At 50.8% G+C, this 18,828-nt stretch overlaps 1 protein-coding gene across 1 annotated transcript in view; it reads right to left on the bottom strand.

The window, feature by feature from the left end:
• LOC117878454 (dedicator of cytokinesis protein 2-like) overlaps window positions 1-18,828 on the bottom strand; it is a gene marked incomplete in the record, with an annotated part of 325,642 nt that overhangs the window by 130,526 nt on the left and 176,288 nt on the right. The window contains 2 exon segments of the mRNA XM_034772650.1: window positions 9,420-9,485; window positions 11,289-11,416. Coding sequence (XP_034628541.1) covers window positions 9,420-9,485; window positions 11,289-11,416 — 194 coding nt within the window.

Genomic DNA, 18,828 nt, shown 5'->3' with positions numbered 1-18,828 from the left:
GCCGGTCCCCCTGCACCCGCGCTCTGGTTTTTTTTTTTGCTTTGCCGTTCTAGCTGCCCCGTTTTTTTTTTTTTTGCTTGGGGTGGCCAAAAAGTCAGAGCCGGCCCTGCCCAAGGCACAGAAACCCAGAGGACAGTACAGACGTGAAACAATCAGTCCCCCTTGACCCTGTGCTTACTCACCATTTTGGGGCTCCCATGGGTTATGTGCGCTCGGTTTGGGATGGGCAAATTATGCTATTGTGTAGACTGTGCTTACCCTCCTTAAGTATGGGGGAATCATTGCTCTCTCTGGTGTGAACAATGCTGCCTCTGTTAAGTGTTGCATTTTGCCTTTACAGATGCAACCTTGAGATCTTCGTCGTCCATGTTATCACTTGCCGAAAGAATCCAAAGAATTAGGAAGAGGCCACATAGAAGCAAAGAAGACATGCTGCATGAAGTAATGCAGCAGTCCCTTAACGAGAATCTAAAAGCGCAGGAGTGGAGGGAGAGTGAAAGGAGGATCCGCCAGCAGAATGAGGAGCTCCGGCAGCGGCAGCCAACAGGGCGGCTAACAGGGGAGTTTGAGAGGGAGTTCTCATTGGAGGAGAAGGTACCTGTATTTGCATCTGTCCTGGGTGTTCCTGGGTGTTCTTGTGTGTTTGTTTGTTTTGGTTTGTAGGGGCCGGCAGGGGCTGGGTGCTGGGACGGACGCCGAGGCCTGAGCAGGGGGCGGGGCTTGGCTGATCAAGGGGCCCATAAAAGCGGCCGCCCAGCCAGGCAGCGGGACAGCTGCGAGCAGCGGCAGCCAACAGGGCGGCTAACAGGGGAGTTTGAGAGGGAGTTCGCAGGGGGAGGTAAGGGGGAGGCAGGAGGGCACGGTGTGGTGTGTGCTCTGAGTCCACAGGTGCTGTGGGCAGGGAGTGCAGCAGGCATGAGCCAAGCAGCAGGAGCAGACAGAATGCAGATGGTGGCATGTGGAAGCTGTGGTATGTATATGGTCCTAGCAGGGGAGCTGGAACACAGGTATGTGTGTATGAAGTGTCGCCTGATAGTGTTACTGGAGGAAAAGATTAAGGGGCTAGAGATGCAGGTAGATACCCTGGTGGAGTTTAGGCGGGGGTTTGAGCAGCTGATGGAGGACAGGCAAGGAGGGGCTGAAGGAGAGTGTCCTGCAGCGCAGGTAGAGGCAGAGGACGGTGAGAGGGGAATGGAAGGGGGAGAACATGGGAGGTGGAAGCATGTGACTGTGAGAAGCAGGCCAAGGAAAAGAAGGGCCAGCGAGGGGGGAATAGAACTCAGGAATAGGTTCGAGTGTTTGGATAGCGAGGTGGAGGGGCAGCAGGTGGCGGCTGAAGGTGGGAGAGTGAGGAAGAAGAGAAGAGCAGCTAGCCCGAGAGAGAGAGGGGAGGAGTTGATGGAGACAGCACCAATTCTGGGCCCCGGGAGGAATCAGGAAGGCATAAGGGGGAGCATAAGGGAAGATAGGAACAGGCACAGGTCAGGACTAGAGGGACTAGAGACTAGATTACTAGATCGCACTGTTGCCAGGCGACGGAAGGTGTATGTAATTGGAGACTCTTTACTGAGGAGATTGGACAGGCCTGTGACCAGGGCGGACCCGGAGAACAGAAGGGTGTGCTGTCTACCGGGCGCAAAGATACGCGATGTGGACCTGCGGTTGAAAAGGATCCTAAAAGGAGCAGGTAAGAACCCCTTGATAATCCTTCATGTAGGAACGAATGACACGGCTAGGTTCTCGTTAGAGAGAATCAAGGGAGATTATGCTAGGCTGGGGAAGATGCTCAAGGAGATAGAGGCTCAGATTATCTTTAGTGGGATTCTGCCCGTTCCGAGGGAAGGGCAGCAAAGGGCTGATAGGATTGTGAGAATAAATAGTTGGCTAAGAGAGTGGTGCTATAAGGAGGGCTTTGGGATGTATGGCCACTGGGAGGCTTTCGGGGATAGACACCTGTTCTCGCGGGATGGGCTTCACCTGAGTAGGGAAGGAAATAGACTTCTGGGAGAGAGGCTGGCTCATCTTATCAAAAGAGCTTTAAACTAGGAAGTTTGGGGAGAAGGTTGGGAGATGCACAGTTAATCTCCACGCCAGATTCCAGTATGGAAAAGGTGAGTAAAATGAGAGGAGACATAGCCGGGGAGATGAGATTGGACATAGGAAGGACAGGGGGGACGGACGCAAGGAGGCCCGCAACTTATAGTGCTACGAATGGGAGACAGGCTAAACGACATACATTAGGGTGTTTATACACCAATGCCAGAAGCCTAGGTAATAAAATGGAGGAATTGGAGCTCTTGGTCCAAGAGCTGAAACCAGATATCGTAGGAATAACAGAAACGTGGTGGAATGGCAGTCACGACTGGAACACAGGTATGGAGGGGTATGCGCTGTTTAGGAAAGACCGGTACAAAGGTAAAGGTGGGGGGGTGGCATTGTATGTCAATAGTGAAATAAGCTGTAAAGAAATAATAGTTGATGGATTAGATAACACAGAGTCCGTCTGGGCAATACTCACACTGGGTAATAGGACTACTAGAGCCTCTCCGGGGATAGTGCTCGGAGTGTGCTATAGACCGCCGGGATCGACCCAGGATATGGATAAGGAACTATTTAATGTGTTTAGAGAAGTAATTACTAATAGAAACTGTGTAATTATGGGGGACTTTAACTTCCCAGATATAGATTGGGGCACAAACGCTAGTAGTAATAATAGGGCTCAGATGTTCCTAGATGTGCTTGCTGATCAATTCCTTCATCAAGTGGTAGCTGAACCGACGAGGGGGGAGGCCATTTTAGATTTGATTCTGGTAAGTAGTGAGGACCTCGTTGAGGAAGTGGTAGTGGGGGACAATTTGGGCTCCAGTGATCATGAGCTAATTCGGTTTAAAATACATGGGAGGAGTAACAGAATTAAGTCAAAGACTAGGGTTTATAATTTTAAAAAGGCCAATTTTAACAAATTAAGGGGACTGGTAAGGGAAGTGGATTGGGCAAACGTATTAATGGATCTAAAGGCAGAAGAAGCCTGGGATTACTTCAAGTTAAAGATGCATGAGCTGTCGGAGGCCTGCATTCCAAAAAAGGGAAAAAGATTACAAAGCAGGAGATTTAGACCGAGCTGGATGAGCGACCGACTCAAAGGGGCGATTAGGAAAAAACAGAAAGCGTACAAAGAGTGGAAGAGGGGAGGGATTAGTAAAGAAACTTACCTTAGCGAAGTCAGAGAATGTAGAGATAGAGTGAGAAAGGCCAAAGGCCGTGTAGAGTTGGACCTAGCGAGGGGAATTAAAAGCAATAGTAAGAGGTTTTACAGCCATATAAATAGGAAGAAAGCAAAGAAAGAAGAAGTGGGACCGCTGAAGACTATTGCCGGAGAGGAGATTAAAGACAATCTAGGCATGGCGCAATATCTCAATGAATATTTTGCATCGGTGTTTAATGAGGCCAATGAAGGTATTAGGGATACTAGCACCACTACAGAGGGGCATTCAGGATGGGGGATTACCGTATCCGAGGTAGAAACAAAACTTGAATGCCTTAATGGGGCTAAGTCGGGAGGACCGGACGATCTTCATCCGAGAATATTGAAGGAATTGGCGCGGGAAATAGCAGGCCCATTAGCGATAATATTTAATGAATCTGTAAACTCGGGGGTGGTCCCGTTAGACTGGAGAATAGCTAATGTGGTTCCTATTTTCAAGAAAGGGAAAAAAAGTGATCCGGGTAACTACAGGCCTGTTAGTTTAACATCTGTAGTGTGCAAGGTATTAGAGAAAATTCTGAAAGAGAAACTAGTTGAGGACCTGGAGGTTAGTGGCAATTGCGATAAATTACAACATGGTTTTACGAAGGGCAGATCGTGCCAAACGAATCTGATCTCCTTCTTTGAGAAAGTAACGGATTTATTAGATAAGGGAAATGCGGTGGACCTAATATACCTGGATTTCAGTAAAGCGTTTGATACTGTACCCCATGAGGAATTATTGGTTAAACTGAAAAACATGGGGATCGATATGAAAATCCAGAGGTGGATAAGGAATTGGTTAATGGGGAGAATGCAGCGGGTCGTATTAAAGGGTGAACTGTCAGGTTGGAGGGAGGTTACTAGTGGAGTGCCTCAAGGTTCGGTTTTGGGACCCATTTTATTTAATCTATTTATAACTGACCTCGGAACCGATTGCAGGAGTGGGCTGATAAAGTTTGCGGATGATACGAAGGTGGGAGGCGTTGTAAATTCGGAGGAGGATAGGGATATCCTGCAGGGAGACTTGAACGAGCTTGTGAATTGGAGTATCAGGAATAGGATGAAATTTAATAGTAAAAAGTGTAAGGTGATGCATTTGGGGATGACTAATAAAAATTTTAGTTACAAGATGGGGACGCATTGGTTAGAAGTAACGGAAGAGGAGAAGGACCTAGGGGTCCTAGTAGACCGCAGGATGACTATGAGTCGACAATGCGACGTGGCGGTGAAAAAAGCCAATGCTGTCTTGGGATGCATTAGGCGAGGTATATCTAGTAGGGATAAGGAGGTCCTGCTTCCGTTGTACAAGGCGCTGGTGAGACCTCATTTGGAGTACTGTGTGCAGTTCTGGTCTCCCATGTTTAAAAAAGATGAACTCAAACTGGAACGGGTGCAGAGAAGGGCCACTAGGATGATCAGAGGAATGGAAAACCTGTCGTATGAAAAGAGACTAGAGGAGCTTGGGTTGTTTAGTCTGACAAAGCGAAGGCTGAGGGGGGATATGATTGCTATCTTTAAATATATTAGAGGGATTAATACGAGGGAGGGAGAAGAATTATTCCAGCTTAGTACTAATGTGGATACGAGAACGAATGGATATAAACTGGCCGTGGGGAGGTTCAGGCTTGAAATTAGACGAAGGTTTCTGACCGTCAGAGGGGTGAAATATTGGAACGGCCTTCCGAGGGAAACGGTGGGGGCGACGGACCTGTCTGGTTTTAAGATTAAGTTAGATAAATTTATGGAGGGAATGGTTTAATGGTAAAACATAGTAGTCAAGGAAAACCAAGAAATGGTAGGTAAATTGTATAATGGCTGACAGGGGTCAGGCTGGAGACTCTTGCCTATATGCTCGGGGTCTTACTGATCGCCATATTTGGGGTCGGGAAGGAATTTTCCTCCAGGGCAGATTGGCTGAGCCTCTGGAGGTTTTTCGCCTTCCTCCGCAGCATAGGGCAGGGATCTCTAGCAGGAGGGTTTCTGCCGATTGAAGTCACCTAAAACAGGATTGGGGACTTCAACAGCAGAGTCCAGGGAAGGGGTAGGGACGGTTTTATGGCCTGCAGCATGCAGGGGGTCAGACCAGATGATCATAATGGTCCCTTCTGACCTTAAAGTCTATGAGTCTATTGGCTGATAAGCATCATGCAGCACCAAGTAGACTCGATCCAGGCGCTCGTAGCCATGCAGGTGGAGCACTACCGCGCCCGCCCCCCCGCAGCTCTTGTCCCAAAACCCTTTCCCTTGTGCCCCCATGTCACCTCCAACCCACCTTCCCCAACATCCGGGTTCTTATCGCCACCAACTGTGGACAGACTGCAGCGCTTTCCCTACTACGCTCTCCGAAGGCTGGTTTAACTCAAAGCGCTCTACATTTGCAAGTGTAGCCATGCCCTAAATGAATTCTTTGCATCAGTCTTCTGGTGCATCAGTAACTGGATTAAAGATGGGAAACGAAGGGTAGGACTAAATGGTCAGTTTTCACAATGGAGAGAGGTAAAGAGTGGGGTTCCCCTTAGATCTGTGTTGTGATGGGCTGGGTTTGGTACTGAATTTCTTTTTCTGTTCCTGCCACCCTCTATAGGTTGCCAGCCTCGCTAGGTGAGTCTTTGGTGGCACCGCCCAAGTCACACAGTCAAAAATAAATCCCTTCCAGGGTAGCAAAGAGTTCACCAAACTGTCTGCCTTCACCAGGGTCTTCAGCCCTGCCTCTGGGCCCTTTAAATCCATCCCTTTGCTTGGGCTTCTAAACAAGCCTTGGCCCCTTCTTGGCTTAGGCCACTTTGCTGGTGGGGGAACCCAGGTCCAGCCCAGGGAACCTCTCCTCAGTAGCCATGCACTGTCTCCTTTAATCAGATGATGCTGTTTTCTCTGGGCTTCTTCCCACCTGGTCTCTTTCCTTTCATCTGTTACCTTAGGGTTACAGTTCTCAGGTCCTCTCTCTCCCAAGACTAGGAAATACAGCCAGTCAAGCTCCTTCAGTAGAGAGGGAGCACCCTTCTTCACCTCCCTGGTCCCAGCCAGGAATCGACCTGCTAAGGCCCTACAGCTCCTTTGATCTGAGCCTGCGGGGCTCTGATGGGCTGAACAGAAGCAGCCATTCTAGGCAGGTCTGGAGAGCCAACCCTCACCGCTCTTTTCCTGGGGGGGGGGGGGTGTAATAGGACCACGGTCGCCTCCAGCAGAGGGCCATGAAGGCCTGGTACACCCCATCACAGCTGTTCAACATATTTATAAATATGATCTGGAAAAAAGGGTGAATATTGAGTTGGCAGAATTTGCAAATGATACAAAATTACTCAAGATAGTTAAGTCCAAAGTTGCCTGGGAAGTGTTACAAAGGGATCTCACTAAACTGGGCAACACAATGGCAGAGGAAATTCAATGCTGACAAGTAATGTGCAAAGTAATGCACATTGAAAAAAGTAATCCCAATTATACATAAAAAAAGACGGGGTCTAAATTAGCTGTTACCACTCAAGAAAGAGATCATGGAGTCACTGTGGAGAGTTCTCTGAAAACAGCCACTCAATGTGCAGCGGCCGTCAAAAAAAGCAAACAGAATGTTGGGAATCATTAAGAAAGAGGTAGATAATAGGACAGAAAATATCATATTGCCTCTATATAAATCCATGGTACGCCCACATCTTGAATACTGCATGCAGATCTGGTCACTCCATCTCAAAAAAGATATATCAGAATTAGAAAAGGTGCAGAGAAGGTCAACAAAAATGATGAGGGGTATGGAACAGCTTCCATACAAGGAGAGATTTAAAAGACTGGGCTGTTCAGCTTAGAAAAGAGACGACTAAGTGGGGGATATGATAGAGGTCTATAAAATCATGAATGGTGTGGCAAAAGTGAGTAGTAAAGTATTATTTACCCCTTCACGTAACACAAAAACCAAGGGTCACCCAATAAACTTACTAGGCAGCAGGTTTAAAACAAACAAAAGGAAGGCTCTGTGTGATTCTACAGCTGGGTGTGTCTCTACCAATGTGTGTATTGGAATGGGGCTTGAGAGCCTTTCACAGCAGCACAGAGTAAGGGAAACCTAGGCTAGTTGGACAGGCGGGCTCAGTGGGACCCCAGCACATCTGGTGGCACCGAGAAAGCGGGGTCCAACCCGTCACAAGATCTACCATTGGCTATTAGCCAAGATGGTCAGGGACAGAATCTCATGCTCTGGGTGTCAGTAAACCTCCTAATGCCAGAAGCTGCGACTGGACGGCTGGATCACTCAACAGGGGATGAATCACTCAAAATTGCCCTGTTCTGTTCATTCCCTCTGAAGTATTTGGCACAATCCATTGTCAGAGACCAGATTCTGGGCTAGACGGACCATTGGCCGCTCTTAAGGTTCTCTTAGGAGAAATGGATGACACAAGCCTGCAAGGCCCTGAATATTGGCTAACTGGTCAGGTCAAAGGGACAACACTAATGTGAGGAGTGGGATAGTTTCCAAGGAGAGAAATAAGCTGGTATTCCTGTTAAACTAAGATGGAACAAATAATGGAGGTGCTCTCAGAATTCAAAGATATCCAAAAGAAGTTAAAACAGGATCTGGAAATTTCTCAGAAGGATTTAAAGAAACTTATGGAGGTTTCCCAGAAAGGACTGAGACACAACCTGTGGTCAGAGATGAAATCTCTGTTGGGACAGCAGCTATCAAGTGTCTGGGCAGATTTGGGGTAATTTGTACCTCCATCACTAGACTGAAATGTCATGTGGTACCAAGGATATGTCAACACATTTATCTGGATCAACCACACTTGTAATGTTATCAAAAAAAGATATCAAGTTAGTTTGAGAGGCTCTATCTTCCATAAACCCACATTGATTGGCATTAACTGCATTACCCTTCTTTAATTCTTTATGAATCGAGTCCCGTCTCAACTGCTTCATTGTCTTGGCCAGAAATGATGTCATGCTGACAGGCCTGTAATTAGCCAGGTCATCCCATTTACCCTTTTTTAAAAATGGCACAACATTAGCTTTCTTCCGGTCTTCTGGAATTTCCCCAGTGCTCCAAGACTTATTGAAAATCAACATTAATGGTCCTGCAAGCTCCTCAGACAATTCTTTTAAATCTTTTGGATGCAAGTTAACTGGACCTGCTGATTTTAAAGATGTCTAACTTTAGTAGCTTCTGTTTAACATCTGCTAGTGATGGGAAGAATGTTATCTTCACCATATGATAAGACTGTGACAGACTGACAATATCTATAATATACTTAACAAACCTTGTGGAATTAAGATTAACTTTAATTCAATAAAGTGTAACATTACTGAATTAGGGTTAACACCTTTGCAGTTCATTGTATTACAAATGCAAACATTTACACAGTACTGTGAAATTGTATGGAACTTCTTTAGTAGAATGACAAGATTAATAAAATTAATACAATTTCTGGAAGTTCAAAGGTCTTTCTGGAACAATAGGTATGAAATGAATTTCCTTAGGAAATACCTTGAGGTGAGGGGAATGCAAATCCTCCCCTTCTGAAGCCAATCTTTTGAAGATATGCCCCAAGGAAAGAGAACCTTTGTATACTAACTACTTGCTTCTGGAAACTCCAGTTCAAAGAGCCCTGGAGTGTATAAAAAGGAAACTGAACATGTTATGAGTGTGCTTGTTTCAAGCTGAAGATCTGATGAACTTGTAGCCACAAGGTGTCGCTCAGGTGGGGTATTAAAAGTCTGCACCTGAGCATTTTCCCTGGTTCCTAACTTTCCTAACTTCTGATTAATATTCATTAACAACTAAAACCCCATCTTGTTCTTTATCTGTTAGGACACTGATCCATAAGCAAATTAAAGACGTATTATTCTTCCCACAAGACTTCAAGAAATGCAATAAGTTTAGAAAATGAAGGTCTGATAGCCCTGGCCAAACCCAATCATAGTGCACATCTGAACTTCTCCGTCATACAGTTCTGCTGATGCACCACACATCCAACCCACAGACCCCAGACCCAGACCCACTATTACAGTCCCGGTCTCCCCATCCCATCGCTCGGCAGGAGCCCCACCTCCACCACCTCTCAAGGTGACAGCAAATGTAAGGATGGGGGCTGAAGTGAGAAGCAGGTGGGCTTCTCCCAGGTGCTCAGGCTGCCCCTACTCTTCCCCTCTCCTCCTGTATTTCAAAACTTCCCAGAGGAATGCTCACCAGCTCAGAGTCCTCCCTGTGCTGTCTCTCTTCTCCACTCCGACGTGTCAGCTGCTCTTCTGCTCTCTGGAACCAACAATATCAAACAGAATTCATCTTTACAATCAAGCTAAGAGTCATTATCATTGGCTCATTTCACCATAAGGCCGACAGGCAGGGCTGTGCTTCCCTTGTCTACCTTTCCCTCTCTGGGACCCATTTCCAAATGCGGCATTGCACCGAGAGGAAAGCTGGTGCAGCTCTCTGCTTCAGGCTGGAGGGAGGCGGGTGAGACCCTCACACAGGATTTTGGCATGGCTGAGGTGATGGGCTGCTATGGTAAAAGGGACATTATACACAGGCCTCTTCTGCCCGTCCCACTGAGTAGCCAATGCTGGCATCCTTCAGAAGGTGAATGTCTCAACCAGTCCCACTCTACATCTGCCAGGGGAATAGTTGTATTAGAGAAAGTTGGGGCTCAGAGTGTCCAGGCCTTATCCCCTCACTTCACCTTATAAAGGAGCTCCTTGAGCAAAGGGTTGTAACTATGTACCCTGAAGTGATGTATTATAGGAGCCTCAGAAAGTTGCAATTGAAGGGGCAGGAACTGGAGGGTTCAGAGGATATGGTCCTGTTGGTCTAATTAGAGCTGCTTTTGGCTAATTTTCAAAGGTAAACCGGCCAGAAGCAAGTTTGATGGATGAGGGGCACTCCCGGTGCTGGTGGGTGGCAGCTCATGGCTGCCCATGTAGCTAACACCAGTGGTGCTGACTTGGCAGGGCTCAGATGTCGCACTGCCTAGTGCGAGAGGCAGCTCTCTGGGCCAAGACCGAAAAGGACAAAAACTGAGCGTGGCCCTTAAGGACAGCAGCTCCAACTGACCCTCACAGGGGAGCCAGTCTGGAGCTCATTCCTTCTCAGGGGAGACTCTGAGCTCTATTCCTGATTCTGCCACAGCCTCCATGTGACGCCTTGGGCAAGCCACTTCATCTCTCTGGGCCTAGTGCTAATAGCCCTTTGTTCCTCTCCGCCTTTGTCTGTCTTGTCTATGTAGATTGTCAGCTCTCCATGTCACAGACTGTCTTCTGCTATGTGTCTATACAGCAGCCAGCCAATGGGTGACCTCAGCTGGAGCTTTGAGACACTACAAACAAATAAAAACAAATGGAATAATTCCATTTGCTCTGTCCTGTAACTCACATGGGCTGGGCAACTTCCCCTAGGTCTAGTACACAGGGAGAAGGGTCAGCCCACAGGGAGGGAGATATACTGACAAAGTTTGAAAGGGGCTTCCCACCAGGGCTCCATGATGCTTTCCCTAGGGTCTCCCCACCCCATGGTGAGGGCCAAGGGCTTGCAGGTGTGGTCAGGAATTACAGGGCTTCCCTAGAGCTTGCAGGTGACTATGGTATTAGGCATCCATCACGGCAGTGGAGGCCATGGCTTGGCCCATCAAATCATGATGGTTTGACTCAGATAGAATTGCTGTGGTTTCATCTCTGAGGGCTTTAGCAGCTCCATCTTGTTTATTGGGAAAGTGCCTGGGACACTGGTTCTCCACTTGTGAGATAACTCCCTTCTCTTCATGGGTCATTATATAATGCCTGCATCTGTAACTTTCACTCCATGCATCTGAAGAAGTGGGTTTTTTACCCACAAAAGCTTCTGCCCAAATAAATCTGTTAGTCTTTAAGGTGCCACCGGACTCCTTGTTGTTCTTGCCTGGGGCCGTGGGCTAGTTACACAACAGCCCAGCAACCCCTGCTATGTCCCCTGTAGTGGTAGGGGGATGCCAGCCTGAGCCCCAAGGTTTGTGTTCAGCCTAGCTCAGACCCATTGAACTGCATGAGGCCGACCGCCGGCGCTTAACCCACGTAATGGGGGTTTTACCTTCTGGGCTTTGTACAGCACCTCCAGGATATTGCTGAGCAGCTCAATGCAAGCCTCCTCCTCCTCTCCCGTCTCAATCAGCTGCCGAAGGATGGGGATGGTAGTATGCAGCAGCATCTCTCGACACTCTGCACAGACAGAGAGATTAGTTGTGGGGTAGGAGGGGGGCAAACACAGACACCTCCCCGTCCTGGGGAGGGAGTGGGCCAGAGTGGGGCAGACGTTCAGGCTCAGGTTGGAGCCCAGGCTCTGCGATCCTTCCCCCTTGTGGGTCCCAGAGCCTGAGCCCAAAGGTCTCCACCGCAATTAAACGGCCCCACAGCCCAAGCCCCACAAGCCTGAGCCAGCTGACATGGGCCAGCTGTGAGTGTTTAATTGCACTGTAGACACGGTGAATTCACCACATCCCTAGGGAAGCTGTTCCAGTGGTTAATTCCCCTCAGTGTTAAAAATGTGCCTCTTATTTCTATTCTGAATTTGTCTGGTTTCAGCTTCCAGCAATTGGACCTTGTTCTGCCTTTGTCTGCTAGATCAGAAATCTTCTGCTCATCTAAGTACTTACAGGCCCTGACCAAGTCACCTCTTGTCTTGGATAAACGAAATAGCCTGAGCTACTTCAGCCTCTCATTCAGAGGTGAGACTTCAGATCATTCTCATAGCTCTTTTCTGAACCCTTTCCAGTTTGTCAATGTGGACACCAGCATCCCAGAAATGGTCTCACTGCTGCAAGCCAGTGGTCTGAATGAGCTGTCTCCCGCCATCTACTGAAGAACTGGAGGAAAAGATCTAATGAGCAGACACACCTGCTTTGCCAGGGTGATCAGCTTTGGCTGTATTGTGTTAACATTCACTTAAACCTTGGAGGCGGGGTAATGAGATGTTATCCTTATTGTCTGACTAAGGGGGGGGGGGGGCAGAAAAATGGTTACTCACCTTCTCATAGCTGCTGTTCTTTGAGATGTGTTGCTCACATCCATTCCAATGGGGCGTGCGCCGTGTGCACAGTCGTCGGAAGGTGTTTCCCTTAGCGGTACCTGTTGGGTCGGCTGTGGAGCCCCCTGGAATGGCGCCTTTATGGCACTGGATATATGCTCCTGCTGACCTGGCCCCTCCTCAGTTCCTTCTTGCCGGCTGCTCTGACAGCAGGGAAGGCGGGTGGGTTTGGAATGGATGTGAGCAACACATCTCAAAGAACAACAGTTACAAGAAGGTGAGTGTCACGGAGTATTGGGGAACTCAGGGCCCTGCACCCCTGGCTTCCCGCGATTCACCATGACTCTCAGCCAGCCAGTAAAGCAGAAGGTTTATTTGGATGACAGGAATACAGTTCAAGACAGGTCTTGCAGGCACAGACAACAGGGCCCCCCTCAGTTAGGTCCAGCTTGGGGTCCCAGGGCATCCCAGCCCCCCCCCTTTCGGGGGGTCAGAGCCATCTTTGCCTCCCAGCCATCTTTCCAGCCCGCTTCCAACACTCTGCCTTCAGCGACCCCTCCCACAGCCTTTGTTCAGTTTCCCTCCAACCCCTTCCAGGGTTTTCATGTTACATGCTCAGGTATTCGCCTTCGGGCAGACTCCCATCCCCCAATGCAGACTATCCTAGCCACACTCCCCTGTCAGCATTCACAGACCACAGTAAGAACAGTCCCAGTTCGTCACAGTGAGTAACGGTTTTTTCTTCTTCTAGTGCTTGCTCATATCAGTTTCAATTAGGTGACTCCCAAGCCCTACCTAGGCGGTGGGGTCGGAGTTACGGAATCGCTGACTGGAGCACCCCTCTGCCGAATGCTGCCTCATCTCTGACGTGCTGGATGATGGCATAATGAGAGGAATGTGTGGACTGAGGACCACGTTGCTGCCCTGCAGATCTCCTGTATCGGAACCTGGGCCAGGTATGCTGCTGAAGACGCCTGCGCCCTTGTGGAGTGTGCTGTAAGGGCCGGGGCTGGAACCTTGGCCAGCTCATAACACGTCCTGATGCAGGATGTGATCCATGATGAGATCCTCTGAGATGAGACCAGGAGCCCTTACATCCTGTCCACAATCACCACAAACAGCTGGTTCGACTTCCTGAATGGCTTCGTGTGCTTGATGTAAAAGGCCAGCGCCTGCCAAACACCCAGAGAGTGGAGCCTCTGTTCTTGGACATTAGTGTGAGACTTAGGGAAGAAGACAGGCAGAAAAATGTCCTAGTTGGTGTGAAAATGTGACACCACCTTGGTAAGGAAGGCCGGGCGAGGTCTGAATTGTACCTTGTCCTTAAGGCAACCTTACAACAGGTAGAGAAGGGACCAAGTCATCAGTGGTTCGAAAGGGGGCCCTGTTAGCCTGGAGAGGACCATGTTAAGGTCCCACACAGGGAGCGGTAGTCTAATTTGTGGGTGTAACCGCTCCAGGCCCTTGAGGAAAGGGGCAACCACAGGGTTGGTGAAGACTGAACATCCGGCCGCTCCTGGGTGGAAGGCCAAAATGGCTGCAAGGTGCACCTTGATGGACGATGCTGCGAGACCGTGCTGTTTCAGGTGCAGCAGGCACTCCAGGATGAGTAGTATGGGTGCCTGGAGTGGAAGTGTGCGATGCTGAGCACACCAGAATGTGAACCTTTTCCACTTTGCTAGGTATGTGGCCCTAGTGGAGGGTTTTCTGCTGCTGAGTAGGACCTCTCTTACCGGGTCCGAGCCCAGGAGCTCCATGGGGTTTAGCCATGAAGCTTCCAGGCTGTGAGATGGAGGGACTGGAGGTCAGGGTGATAAAGACGACCGTGGTCCTAAGTGATCGGGTCCGGAAAGGGTGGCAACGTGATCAGGGTGTCCACTGACAGCTCCAGGAGCGTGGTGTACCAGTGTTGTCGAGGCCATGCTGGTGCCACCAGAATTAACTCCGCCGTCTCTCTGCAGACCTTGAGCAGGACCTTGTGCACGAAAGGGATCGGGGGAAAGGCGTAGAGCAGGCAGCCTCCCCCGGGTAGCAGGAACGCATCTGTGATCGAGCCTGGGCTGTGTTTCTGGAAGGAGCTAAACACTGGGCACTTTCTGTTGCTCTGGATGGTGAATAGTCGACCTGGGGACACCCCAACTTTTGGAAGATGGAGTGTATGACATCTGGGCGGAGGGACCACTCGTGATTGCGGAACGATCTGCTGAGGTGGTCCGCCAGTTTGTTCTGCACTCCTGGGAGATAGGACACCTCCAGGTGAACGGAGTGGGCTATGCAGAACTCCCATAGCTGGAGGGCTTCCCGACAGAGAGGGGAAGAGTGAGCCCCACCGTCCTTGTTGATGTAAAACATGGTGGTTGTGTTGTCTGTCATAACTGCCACACTCTGTCCTTGTAGTTGGGCCAGTCATACCGCCCTCAGCTCCTTGATGTTGATATGGAGCAAAAGCTTGTCCTGCGACCAGAGGCCCTGCGTTTGGAGGTCTCCCAAGTGTGCTCCCCGTCCCAGACAGGATGCATCCATTACCAGGGACAAGGAGGGCTGGGGGCTGTTGAAGGGGACTCCCTTGCACACTGCCTGAGGGTCAAGCCACCATCGGAGGGACTCGAGCACCTGCTGAGGCACGGTGACCACTGAGTCCAGGCTGTTGTGCCCGGGCGATAGGCTGAAACGAGCCATGCCTCCTGCAAAGATCTGAGCCTCAGTCGGGCATGCCAGACCATGTAAGCGCAGGCTGCCATGTGGCTGAGGAGACTCAGGCATCCCCGTGTGGTAGTGGTCAGGTGTCACGTGAGGCCTTGAATAATGTCTGTCATCGCCTGGAATCGGGCCTGTGGCAGAAACGCTCTTGCCTGAACCAAGTCCAGCACCGCCCCGATGAACTCTAGTCTTTGGGAGGGTGACAAGGTTGATGTGTTCACGTTGAGGAGGAGTCCAAGTGTCTCGAAAGTGGATCTGACCAATTGGACCTGAGACTCCACCTGCTCCCTGGAGAGCCCCCTGAACAGCCAGTCGTCGAGGTAGGGGTATACCTGCACCTCTCTCTTGCGAAGGAAGGCTGCTACGACTGACATGCACTTGGTGTACACTCAGGGGGCTGTCGACAGACCGAATGGAAGGACCATGAACTGATAGTGTTTGTGGTCGACAACAAACCTTAGGAATTGTCTGTGTGCAGGCCGAATAGCTACGTGGAGGTATGCGTCTTTCAGGTTGAGGGCAGCGTACCAGTGTCCTGGATCCAGAGACTGGATAATTGTACTCAGGGAGACCATGGGGAACTTCAACTTTACCATGAATCTGTTGAGTCCTCGTGGGTCTAGAATGGGTCTGAGACCCCCCCCTTTGGGGATTAGGAAGTATCAGGAATAGAATCCCTTGTCCCTGAGCTCCTGAGGAACCTCCTCCACCGCTCCCATGGCGAGGAGTGCCTGCATCTCCTGGATAAGGAGTTGCTCCTGAGAAGGGTCCCTGAAGAGGGACGGGGAAGGGGGGCGGGAGAGAGGGGAGGAGCAGAATTGGAGAGAATATCCCACTTCTACCATGTGAAGAACCCAGCAGTCCGAGGTTAATTGGGACCAAGCATGGTAGAAGTGGGACAGATGGTTCATGAAATGGGGAAGGCTCTGGTGCTGAGGCAGGGGCGTCATTCTCGGGCGCACCTTCAAAAGACCTGCTTTGAGTCTGACGATGGCTTGGTCAGGCCCTGGCCCTGCCTGGGTGGGGGATGGGAAGGCTTGGAGGATAAGGGCATTGCTGCTGTGGTTGAGGCTTAAAAGGTTTGTGTTGGGTTTCTGGGATGTGCATAGCCAACAATGTCATAGTCGCCTGGGAGTCCTTTAGGCTGTGCAGCCTGGAGTCCGTTTGCTCCGAAAACAAGCCTGCCCTGTCAAACGGCAGGTCCTTCAGGGTTTGCTGCACTTCAGGGGGCAACCCGGATGATTGTAACCATGAGCCCTGCCTCATGGCTATTCCGTAGGAAAGGGTGCGGGCTGCAGAATCCGCAGCATCTAGTGAGGCCTGCAAAGAGGTCTGTGCCACTGCCTTTCCTTCATCAAGAATAGTCACAAACTCGACTCTGGAATCGGGTGGAATCAGCTCCTTAAACTTCAACATGGAGGCCCATGAGTTGAAGTTGTATCTACGGAGGATAGCTCGTTGGTTGGCTATCGTCAGCTGCTGGCCTCCCATTGAGTAGACCTTTCTGCCGAAAAGGTCCATTTGCTTTGACTTTGGAGTCGGTCCCTGCTGCCCTTGTCTCTCCATCTCGTTAACTGCAGCCACTACAAGGGACATGACTGCGGGTGTGAGAACAGGCACTTGTACCCTTTAGAGGGCATGAAGTATTTACGCTCCACGCCTTTAGCAGTAGGCGGGATCAGCTTTGCCACAGAGTCTTAATGTTGCTCTGAATTGTTTTTATCAGGGGCACAGCTACCCTGGATGGCCCCTCTGGTGCCAAGATGTCCAATGGGGCCCTCAGGTTCCACTACTTCCTCCGCCTGCAACCCCATGCTGCATGTGATCCTCCGCAGTAGGTCCTGGTGAGCTCTGTGGTCTATCGGGGGCGGACCCGAGGTAGATGCACCTGCCACCGCCTTGTCCGGGGACGAGGATGATGAGGCCAGAGGCGGCACGGGGTCCTCCTGACCCTCTAGTTCTCTGACCTCCTCCTGGTCAGTGCCAGGGGCCTCTGCGCCGACTGCTGTCCTTGTGGCGGAGGCCTGGCTCGGCGGCGGACATTGTGCCGACGCTGTTGTGGCAGTGGCCTGAATGGCCGGTGGGCCTTGTGTCAACGTCATCTCAGCAGTGGTGGCCTGGACAGCCGATGGGCCTTGTGCCAACATGATCTTGGATCCCTGTGGCGTGGGTCGGTCCTTAGGCAGCAGGGGTGCTCAGGTCTCAGAGGCCACTGACTGGGAGCTCCTAGATAAGGACCCCTTAGCCTGGTGATAAGCCCAGGAGGTCCAAAAGGGCCACTGTGCAGGTGGCTGCGATTGGGGGTGCCAGGGCACCACTCCTGCCTCACTTCGGCGCCTGTCAGATCTGTGCCGGCTGTGACGGGAGTAAAGGGAGTCCCCATCAGAGTTCGATGAGACTGATCTCAACCATGATGACCACGGTGGCACCGATGGGTAGTATGCCGGGGACCGGTGCCGAATGTCCGGTGCTGAATTGACGGTGTGGGCGACCAGTGCCACTCTGTTGGTGCCGGGGATTGGTGCCGCTCCACCCTGGGTGTCGGGGAAGGAGACAGTCGCCTCACTGGTGTCGGGGAACCCTGCCGGGAACCCAGTGCTGGTGAGCAGTGCCTTGACGAAGGCGATCGGGAGCAGTGCCGTGGGGAGCGGTGCCAAACTGGAGAGGGCGACCGCTGCATCATGGCCAGCTTGCCTGTAGATGGTGCCGGTTGTTGAGGCACTGGAAGCTTGTCTCTGACTGCCAGGGGTTGAGGTGCCGTCATGGTAATCAGATCCCTGGAAGCTTTGAAAGTGACCAGGGTGGAGGGCAGCTCTAACTCCTCCTTGGCACTGCCTGTCCGGAGAGTCACTGGGCGCCGGACTCGACGGTCCCCTCAGGGGAACCGAAGTTAATGGTGCCGACTCCTGTGCTCTGGGCACCGAGTGCTCCTGTGTAGGACGCACTGTTGTTGCACCTGCCAGCGCCGCTGGCTTGGGCACAGGGGAACAACCTCTATCAGTCTTCCTGTGCCACTTGTGCGGCACTGGGGATTGGGAGCGGTGCTGGGTTGTCTCCGCAGCCTGCGGTGCTGGGGAGCGCCAGTGCCGAGGGTCTCTTAGACCAGAGTCCTTCCTTGGCACCATGTCACATATGGAGGGTGGGGCGCTCTGCATGGACGCGCTCTGTGCCGGGCCCTGATGGTCTGCGGCAGGTTGGGGGCGAAGAGTGGACTCTATCAAGAGGAGGTTTAGACAGAAATCACGCTCTTTCTTTGTCCTGGGGTGGAAAGCTCTGCAGATTTTGCAGCTCTCCGTTTGGTGCACCTTCCCCAGACACTTCAGGCATGAGTCGTGGAGGTCACCTGTTGGCATAGGCTTGCTGCAGGTTCCACAGGGCTTAAACGCTTGGGACCGAGGCATGCCCTGGAACCCAAGAAAAGGGTCAGGGACTGGGGAAAACCCCACTCCCAAAACTTATCTATCAACTATATACAACTATAACTAATTACCTGTGAACTGGAAACTACAGCTACAAACTAGAAGATATGCTAAGGGAAGCACTTGCTATTTTGCAAGCGACCGCAATTCCAACAGCTGTCACTGGCAGTAAGAAGGAACTGAGGAGGGGCTGGATCGGCAGAAACATATATTCAGCCCCATGAAGGCGCGACTCCAGGGGGTTCCACAGCTGACCCGATGGGAGCTGCTAAGGGAAAAAGTTTCCGACGACTGTGCACGCGGCACGTGCACACCTGATTGGAATCTATATGAGCAATCACTTGAAGAAGAATTATACTTAATATGCCCTGATTGAGGGGTCACTGTAGCTGGGAGGAGAACTTGGCCTGCTAAGCGTGGGGTACTGAGCCACTGCCAAGTGAAAGCTGGATGGGCGGGAATCAGGTCAGGTGCTCTAGATACCACTT

Source organism: Trachemys scripta, chromosome 5 (genome assembly GCF_013100865.1).
Source record: "Trachemys scripta elegans isolate TJP31775 chromosome 5, CAS_Tse_1.0, whole genome shotgun sequence".
NCBI lineage: Eukaryota > Metazoa > Chordata > Testudines > Emydidae > Trachemys > Trachemys scripta.
The sequence above is the reverse complement of the archived record's forward strand: the minus strand, read 5'-3'. Positions and strand labels throughout refer to the sequence as shown.